At 37.9% G+C, this 10260-nt stretch overlaps 2 protein-coding genes across 2 annotated transcripts; both read right to left on the bottom strand.

Annotated features, from left to right (window-relative positions):
• Nucleotides 1–4300: 4300 nt before the first annotated feature.
• LOC110888987 (receptor-like protein kinase ANXUR2) lies at nucleotides 4301–6515 on the bottom strand. Its single transcript, XM_035987231.1, has 2 exons — nucleotides 5598–6515; nucleotides 4301–4414 (listed from the first exon to the last, which is right to left on the bottom strand). Exons 1-2 carry the CDS (start codon nucleotides 5901–5903, stop codon nucleotides 4301–4303), a joined length of 420 nt encoding a protein of 139 aa, XP_035843124.1. The 5' UTR covers nucleotides 5904–6515.
• Nucleotides 5906–8906, bottom strand: LOC110891447 (probable serine/threonine-protein kinase PBL28). The gene is made up of 3 exons (XM_035987230.1): nucleotides 8858–8906; nucleotides 7711–8674; nucleotides 5906–6613 (listed from the first exon to the last, which is right to left on the bottom strand). Exons 2-3 carry the CDS (start codon nucleotides 8668–8670, stop codon nucleotides 5906–5908), a joined length of 1668 nt encoding a protein of 555 aa, XP_035843123.1. The 5' UTR covers nucleotides 8671–8674; nucleotides 8858–8906.
• Nucleotides 8907–10260: the final 1354 nt, after the last annotated feature.

Genomic DNA, 10260 nt, shown 5'->3' with positions numbered 1-10260 from the left:
CGGTGGCGGCTATTCACGGCATTTGCGGGAAGTGGGGGCTTCTTCCTGTTAAATCGTCTTTGGGTGGCGTGTGGGTGAATATTGTCAAGACTGTTAACAAGCCTATTTGGGCCCGGAATTGTTTTCTGCACTTTGTGGAAGGGACGGTTGGGAACGGGGAGGATTTTGCTTTTTGGCTAGATCCATGGTTGTTGAAGAACCCGCTGAGGTTTCGTTTTCCGAATTTATATCGGCTGGAGGTTAACAAGAAGTGTAAGGTCCGTGATCGTATCGTTCGACCTTTTACGAATCCAGGTGCGTCGTGGCAATGGAAATCTACTCTGGCTAGTGGTGTTGAGTTGGCTGAATGGTTGGCGTTGTGTGTTGCTATTAGGGATATATCTCTGTCTGATGTCTCGGATAGGTGGATGTGGTCTGCCGATGTTACCGGTGAGTTCAGTGTTTTATCAGCAAAAAGGTTGATGGATCCCAGTAGCGGATCAGGAAAGGGTTTTGTTTGAGAGTGGTGCAAGTGGGTTCCGCTGAAGTGTAACGTTTTTACTTGGAGGGCGGAGATGGTGCGTCTGCCTACGAGGTTAGAGATGGCCAAACGGAATATTCCGATAGGTGACACTTGCTGTCCAATGTGTGATGGTGGTGAAGAGTCAGCGTCTTACTTGTTCACTGCTTGCAGTTTTGCGGCTGAGGTTTGGGCGAAAGTGGGTACTTGGAGCAGAACCCCTTTTCCGGTTGCCTTCTCTTTAGGGATGTGCTCGAAGCTCATGTTCATTGTTGTCACAAAGGGAAGCAGCAGTACATGTTCCAAGGGATTGTAGTTGTTACGTGCTGGATGATTTGGAAAGCTAGAAATGATCGGGTTTTTAACGGTAAGATTCCGAAGGCGCATGATGTGTTTAGATCGATAAAGTCCGCAGGGTACCTTTGGTTCAAGAATAGGTGTAAATGTATAGATACGAATTGGGATATATGGTGTAAATTTGAGTAAGGTTTTGTAGTCTTGTGGGTCGCCCGTTGTTTTTTGTCGGATGGGCCAGTTTTAATGAAGTTTTCTTTTCAAAAAAAAATTATATAGGATGGCTAGATATCAATTAATGAGTTTTTAGGTAACCATGCTTTCTTTAAACGGCCAACGAAATAAATGCTCGGCTATCCGAGGTAACCTATTGGCAAAATGCAACCTCATACGCCTGCGACCGCAGACAAGCGCTAGGTTGTCCACTATCACTGGTTCAGGGAAAACACGCCGTCCAAAAGCTCAATGCGGTAAAATCCGGTTGGAATCAGATTCGAATTTGAGACCTATAGCCTCAAACCAAAATTTTCACTTCCCTTCCAATACCAATGGAGCTATAGTTCATTAGCTAGGTAATCATTCTTAATTCTAGATGTTTCAGGTAACCACGCTCAGGATTCATGACACCATCATATTGGATGCCTAGATATCAATCAATAAGTTTTATTTATTTTGAGTTATTGGAACAAGTTAAAAACAATATTTATTTTGGGTTTTATTTATTTATTAATGAGTCTTATTTATTTTAAGTTGTTTTTTTTTTATTTTGTTTGGTTGAATTTGAAAAACAATATAACTTTAAATATTTCAATATAACTTTTTATGTGGTTTTCGCACATAACGAGGGTGTGAAATTGGGTTATGGATGTTCACACTTCTTTTACCGTTACATTTACTCTCTTTTGTTACATCTTATGTTGCTTTTGAAATTGGTTATGGCGTCTACCTTTTATTTGAGATAAAACAACTAAATAAAGTTTTGAGAAATATATTTAGTTAAAATATACCTTTGGAAACTTTCTAGAATCGTGTGTGCTATCATCTTCGTGGTGTGGGATTTGGATTATATGTTTACTTGTAGATAAAAGCTATGTATTTAATATCTCGATATATCACTCGGTTATCGCATATCAGTGCAAAATATTGGTCAGAATATCAGTACCTATAATATTGGCAATATCGGGGTATTTGACCGTTATATCACCGATTTTTCCGATATCGGTACCTTTCATCTTATTTCTACCATTCGTCTTTCTTCTTATTGTTGATATTAGTGTTTTGAGTCTTAATTGTTAGTTGTTATTGTTAAATTGTAATGTTTTAAGTCTTAGTCAGTTCCTACTTGCTACAATTGTTAACGTTTTGCAAGATGGAAAAGGTAATTTATTTAATGGTATGAGAGCATACTGAATTGTTAGTGTTAGATTGCTATATATATATAAATTTAGCATGATATTAAATTACCAATATCCCAACATAATAACCGATATCTCAAATATTGGTCCTTCACCAATATCGGATATTTACCGTATTACCTACTTAGGATAGGAAACGACTATTGAGTTGTCTCCGTGTGGAGGCATGCTAGGCATTACACCAATTACAAGACATCACCCAGGAAGGTGTGATAAGTTCATGTCATCTCCACTTTTTTATGTTATTACATTCACGCACGGGATATGATGTGATGATTTTCTCGGTGTGTGGCGTAGTGCCATCCACACATTTCGAATTTAGGATGCACATGGATTCATTATTAACTATTTCTTATCACTAAGTTTATCATTTCATAAGTATCTACTCATAATTAAAAAAAGGTGAAGTGAAAATATAAATAAAAAAGGAAGGACTTACATGAAGTTCTTGAGGTGCTATCTCAAGTTGGTTGACAACTTGGTCATTATCCGTGTTTTGTACTTGTTTCTCCTTTAAGAAATAAGGAGAGAGAAAATAGATTTACTACTCAAACTAGTAAATTCATGATAAAAGTTATAAAAGTTATAAATTCGCGTTGAAAAACTACTTGCTAAAAAACATGAAGAAAATCATGTTTTTTAGCTGAAAGTTTTTACCATAATAGATGATAAGGTGTTGACAGTTGGTGTATAAAGATATTACCATAAAAACCATCTACCATGTTTATTTATGTAATATAGCTAGTAAAGTGCTCTGGACGTTGTCGTGACGTTTCAAAAAAATTTACGTTAAGACGTTGACCAAATAAAAACATACATAAAAATAAGCACGAAAACGTATTATATTTGACCAAATTCATTTCTAGAAAAAAAATAGAACTTACGTCAAAAGTATACCGACCCAAAATGTACATAATAATAAGCATAAGAACATATTGTATTTGACCAGACTTATTTCCGGGAGAAAGTTCGTCGAAATCTAAATCAACTTAAATTTATACACACATGTACAAAAATGAAACATGTAAAACTCCATTAAAAATTAAGAGACTACAAGTGTTAATGCTGAAAGTTTTTTTTTTGAACGGTGAGTATCTTTAACAGTTGAGAGAGAGATCTCACACCCTCCCAACCAGAGGGCACTAACCCCACTCTGGCTAGACTATGTTGTTTGATATGCAAGAATGACAGGCAGAATGGAATGGATGATTACGAGGGAATGAAGAAAATGATGTTTGGTTGGTCAATGGAATGGAATCATCCATTCCAAAAGACATTTCATTCCCTCAAAATCATTCTATTAACCCCCATGTTTTTTGATTCCAACCCCTCTTGCACTATTCATCAATAGCAGCACAACCCACCACCTTCGCCGCAACCCGCCACCGCCTTCGTCGCCACTCCGACAGCCACCACCGTCACCGCCAACCACCACCATCGTCGACGCCACCACCAACCATCGTTGATGCCACTACGACACTACCAACCACCGCCGCCCCCACCGCCACTCGTCGTCGTCGTCGCCGCACCGCCACTCGTCGTCGCCACCACCACCCATCGACGTCGCCACCGCCCACCACCGCCCACCACCACCACCTATAACCACCCACAATCACTACCACCGACCACCACTCACCGCTGATGTTTCTCTTGCCAACCAAACAATACATAATAATAATTCATTCCATTCACACATGATAACCAAACAAGACATGGAATGGTAATGATCCATTGCATTCCATCGTCCATTCCATTACCCCACACCAAAACAGACCCCATGGGTGGTGGATGGAACGAATTTGAGGGAATAGAATATCTTATGTAATGGGTGATTTCATAGGTATCTTTGACGTTTAAGATTTCACCCGCTGACCTTTACATACATGTGCTTTTTGTTTCAGGTTAAGCCCTTTATTATAAACCCAGTTAATTTTTACGGTTAAGCATCATAGGGATAGCAAAAATGTGCCGAATATACTATATACTTTAAATCCTTTTTCATGTTTTCCCCTCGGTGCAACGCTGCACCTTACTAGTTTACAATGACACATTACCTCTATCAAATTATAATTTAGTTTCATTCATAAAAAAATTACCAACCAAAAAGATGAAGTAAAAAAAAGGAAGGTCTTACAGGAATTTGAAAAGTTGTTATCTGAAGTTCCTCGACAACTTGGTCCTTATTTGGCTCATGTACTTGCTCCTCCTTTAAGAAACAGTATTTGAGAAAATAAAATTAATGCTCAAAACTATAAATTTCTGATAAAACTACAAATTGGCTGTGAAAGTTATTTGCTAAGGAAAACTATAAAACAATGAAATAATTGATAATATAATAGATGATATATCTGTCAACGAAATTGATCTCTAAAGACGATACATTAACATCGTCAAATAAATTTAACCATACATAAATTACCAGTTAAATTTGGTAACCAGATAATAAATATGAAAAGGAAATTAACATAATATAGAATTAATACCATATACAAGTCAAATTTGGTAACAAAATATTGAATATCAAAGAAAGTGGGCATTCCATTGTAACTTCTATACACGAAAACGATTGGTGGCGAGAATTCATCCATATAAAAAGGTGAGAAAGTTATGGAACATGCAATATTTCAAATCCATATAAAAAGGTGAGAAAGTGACGAAAACACATTATTATTTAGCCCAAGAGGCTGCCAATTAGCAAGGGCATGACCTTCATCAAAGGAGGTCCCCATCTAAGTCCCATAAGCCTTAACCAAGGGGCAGCCTCGCTAACCAATTCTTTAAATGGAAGCACAAGAGATTGGGTTCTTATAAAGTAGAAATTTACTTAATTTAACAAAAAGTATGGACATAGTGTTTTAGTTGTGGATCAACTTTGATGTCTTGGGAGTGACATCAAAGTTGGACATACTGTTTTAGTTGTGGATCAAACTTTGATGTCTTGGGTGGACCAACTGGGGTAGCCCAGTTGGCCACCGACACCCACTTCTTCCCAGAGGTACCGGATTCGAGTCTTGGGAGTGACATATGTCGCCCAGGGTAAGAACTCGACATGGGGAAGTCACCGCGGAGCTAGCTTGGTCGGGTAGCGGCTCCCGGAGTGAGATCACTCCGGCGGTTGGGAGGACCGTGCACTATCCCCCCCCCCCCAACTTTGATGTCTTTGTAAGAAGTCTAGCTTAAGTTTCAATAGCATTATCATAGGTTGGTTTTAATCTTTGAAAGGTTTTATGTTTAAATGACAAGGTTCTTCTCTTCAATTGGATATTTTCAGGACCCTTTCTATGTAATAATTTAGCCCAAAGAAATTGGATCATTGAATATGCATAATACTTATTTCTTATGCATTAAGATAATATGCACCCTATAATTACACACAGACACAAACATACCTGACTTACTTGAAAGACCAGTGCTTTCTCAAGTTCGTTGAGAACAGCTTTCATTGTTGGGCGTTGGTCTTGAGTCTCCGCCACACACTGGTTTGCAACTTTTAAAAATGTGTACAAAGAATCCTTGTTGGCTCTTCTAATTGGACTATGACTCTGTTTACCAGTTTCTTCCTTTAGTATAGGATCTATGATGTCCTCTATTGTCCCATTGGAGAAGTTTTGTCTTGCAACATGAACCAACCCTTTCTCACTCTGCTTAAGGTAAATTTGGTCCTGAGCTCTTCTTCCGCATAGAATTTCAAACATAACTACTCCAAAGCTATACACATCCGACTCTCTTTTAGCTTACCAGTCTTCACATATTCTGGATCCACGTGCCACGTTGACTTAAAATATGTTCTTTTACATAGAGCTTCGTCTTTTTGATTTGGAGGCAGGAATACTGCCAACTCAAAGTCTTGGATCTTTGCCCTCCAATTCTCATACAACCCAAATCTAAAAGGATCTATATCACTGTGTATCATCATTTTTTTATCTGCCATCTCATAATGAAGGTAATTCAGTGCGTGAACACCGTCAATGCAGATTTTCAAACGTTTTTCCCAAGTCAAATTATGCATTTTTTTTGCGTTACCCAAATAATCACCAAGTGATCCATTAGAAAATTTCTCGGTGACGAGTATCATCTCAAAACCTTCAACACAAAATCCTATTAGAGTGACTATGTTGTGATGCTTAACACTAGCAAGCACTTCAAGTTCTGTGAAAAATAATTCTTCTTCGAGCTCGTCAACTTCAAGAAGGAAGCGCTTTATAACAACTGCGTCGTGTCTCTTAAATAGTTTACTTTTACTTATCCCTTCTATGAAAGAAGCGTTTTCTTTATCAAAATGGCAGAGTTCTATTGAGTACCAAGTATAGCAATCACTAGAGATAATTTCATTTGTGTCTGAAAAATTATGGGTGGCTAACTTTATATCATCAAGCTCAATCTTCAAGTGTTCCAAGTTATTTCCCTGCAAACATGTGACAAGGGGAAAAGAAAATTACAAATTATGAAATTATATATACCTGTTAGATACATGAGAACGAATTGTGGTTAATAAATTTGATCTTGAAGGCTTTATGTAAATGAGAAGCGTAATGAGAAGCGTAATGAGAAAAGCCCAGTTTGGATCCTGAAGGCTCTATGAAAACAAGAAAATGTGGGGTCATGAATTGAGTGATTCCATGGATGATGTTTCTTTTTCTTTAGTTTGGTATTTGGTATTTGGGATTCAGAGGTTTTTGATCGAGTATAAAATTCTAAAAGGGGGATGGTGTAATTAGATAAAGTAGTGTATTTTGGGATGAATGGGTGCAACTTACGGATTTTTTTCAACGTGTCTACATTTAACATCCCCTTCTAAAGTCCATCTACTGAAAGGACGGATACGTAAGAAATGCTAAACGTAAAGGAGAATAAGGGTAATTGCCAAAGTTAACAAAACAAAAGTACCATTTTCTTATTTTCGTTAAAAATAATTTTGTGGGTGGTGGCGGTGGTAAGATGGGTGTGATATATACGGGTACCAAAGACATCTTGATAATTATCACAAAGAAGCAATACAAAGATTTAAAAATATTAGTACTCGAAATTAAAACATACAATATAAAAACATTTAATAAACAACTGATATGGTGATTTTGAGATAATTTAAATTAAAGTTTCATTTAGTGTAACTAACAACAATGAAATTTAAAGTATATTTAACAATATTATTTTGAACGTCCAACATAGGCACACCCCACCTAGCGCCCCTATAGGTAAAAGGCCACTCACGTCTAGGATCGCAGATCATAGGTAATTTTGTAGCTACAATAAAAACATTTTTTTATTTAATAAACAACTGTTATATAGCAATTCTTTTAATTAATTTTATTTTAGTTGTAACTAACAGTGAATTTTACAGTATAATTAACAATATTACATTGTTAAAAATAAACAAATATTACACGGCAATAACAGTTTTTTTCCTCTTAAAGTGATAATCTTTGAAGCAAACAAATTAACAACAAAGGAAAATTAACTTAAAGGCGTAAAGAAAAACAAAAAAGCCAAAAAAGGTCTTACAAAATTTTCAGGTGGTGGGGGTTGAAACTTCAATGCTTTCTCCAATACTTTCTCAAGTTCATTAACAATGTTGAGCATATGTGGGCGATGTGATCGCTCTTCCTTTAAGCAAGAATATGCCATTTCTGAGTATGTTCTGAGTGATCTTACGGATATTTGGAATCCGGACATTTGATTCTTTAGATCGGGATGGATTATATCTGGCAACGTTTCGTTTTCATAATGTTGCATGACCAATGGAGCTAAGAACCTATTAGCATCGTTCCTAATATATGCTCTCCTCCCACACAATATCTCGAATAAAACAACACCGAATGCGTAGATATCCGACTTGCAGGTCACACCTTTGGTCTTTCCAATTTCTGGGTCAATATACCCTATTGTGCCAATAGGTTCAGAAAGGAAGACCTGGTCCATTCGGTTAAGTGATTGTTTGATCGAAACTTTAAAACCGGATAACTTGGGTTCCCAGTTCTCGTCTAATAAAATTGTGGAGCTGTTGACGTTAAGATGTATAACACCATAGCCACGTCCCTCGTCACAATGGAGGTAACTCAAAGCACGAGCCACGCCTACACATATCTTCAATCTTTGCGTCCATGTGAGGTTCGGGTTGCTTAGATGCTCCTTGAGACTTCCATTTTTGGCCTCATACGTGGTCACAATGATCTTCTCATGTTTGTCATCACAAAATCCGACAATAGAGACTATATTTGGATGCTTGAGATCTGAAAGCATTGAAACTTCCGTCCAGAACTCGACGACTCCTCCACCGTGCTTACGATCTAACCTCAGCGCAGAAATCTTGATCAACTCACCGGACCGCTGGAGTTGTCCTTTGTATACGTGTCCCAATCCACCGCGTCCGATGATGTTATCATGATGAAAGTTGTCGGTGGCCTTTACTACGTCTTCAAGTGGGATTTGTAAGTGAGCAAACTTGGGAATTGTTGTTGTCATGATTCTGTTTATAAAAATGAGTGAGAGGGTTACAACTTACAAATGAATGAGAATGTAACTTATAAATACGAGCAACCAGACTATCAATGAAATCTCTTTAAGATTTCAAAAGTGTTGTATGTAATCTTGTGTAGTTGATTTACCAAAACCAGCTCAGCAACAAACATTTTGTCAAAATGGGTCAAACCTGGTGATGAGTAGAAACGGATATGAAACGGAGCAGCAGATCTGAAGAGTAGCAGCGAGCGAGCGAGCGAGCGAGCGGTGGTGATAATATATAGTAGCAGCAGCAACAGCCGGATCTGTTGTAACTGCAGCGGCAAGCAAGTGATCAAGTGGCAGGTTAAGGATGTGAGAGGATGAAAGGAATGATGGGGAAAAGGCAAAGTTGGTCAATGAAAAAGCAGGGGAAATGATGGTACTAAATAGGACATCACATCACGAGTATTGGAGTGTTGCAGGTACCTTCCTGCAATTTTCCAAATTTAATTTAATAATACAATTTTAATTTTTATGTTTTTCTTTTTACTAGATTGTTGCAAATGGCGACGACTTAGTTGTTTATAGCTTGAGACACGTTATGTGATACATTAATCATCTAAAAACGTATGTTTCGACATATCCGATCTAAAACATTAGGGTTACAAAAAAAAGGGAATTAAACCCAGGTTGGTTCATTTAGTAAGAGCATCACCAATAGAGTTGTTTTTAGGTGATGTTTTTTGGTGCTAATGGGGCACCTGCCCAACCAATGAGAGCATTTCTCTTACTTGCCCCTCTCACAAACACATTTCTTCTCTCTCTCCTCTCTCCTCTCTACACTCACATAATTCACATCCATCCATTTTTTCTCATTTTTCCTCACAAACATCTTCACACCCTCTCTCCTCCACCTCACACCCTCTCTCCTCCACATTACTTTCTCTCTCCCTAAGGCCACTCAGGGTGGTTAACTAGTGATAGTTTCTATCACTCACAAGCACCAATCAAGTTCCGCCATGTCATCAACCATTTTTTCATCACTCACAACCTTTTTTAGGCAGGGTGGTCATCACTCACCAACACACCCAACAATTTCCCCCCAACCAACAAATACCCTCACAAAAATAAACCATAACTCGTTGAATACATCACGAAAATCGGTTTCCGTGGAAGATTAACGCGTTGAAGTATGGACCGGCGGTGGGAACAATGTGGCGATCACGCGTTATACAAAAGTATAACGTGACCGCCCCGGGTCACCTAAAAACACCAAAATATCCCCTTATTGTGGATGCTCTAAGCGTTCCACCTAACCACTACATCACCACCACCTTTGCATCAAGACTTAGTGGCGTCAAAACATACAATAACTCAAATTTATACCCCCAAATGAAAATGTATTATATTTGAACAGACTCGTTTCCGAACACACACAGTTTACGTCAAGACATAGACCAACCGAAAACGTACGCAAAAATAAGCATGAAAACGTATTATATTTGACCAAACTCGTTTCAAAAATAATTACGTAAAACGTGAATTTATATCGTTTATGAGTAAAACACCGGTAAATACAGGTACCGAACCGGTATATTCGGTACCGGTACC

This window comes from Helianthus annuus, unplaced genomic scaffold, assembly GCF_002127325.2.
Source record: "Helianthus annuus cultivar XRQ/B unplaced genomic scaffold, HanXRQr2.0-SUNRISE HanXRQChr00c008, whole genome shotgun sequence".
NCBI classification, from domain to species: domain Eukaryota; kingdom Viridiplantae; phylum Streptophyta; class Magnoliopsida; order Asterales; family Asteraceae; genus Helianthus; species Helianthus annuus.
Note: the sequence above shows the minus strand (reverse complement) of the source record. Positions and strands in the feature narration are given on the sequence as shown.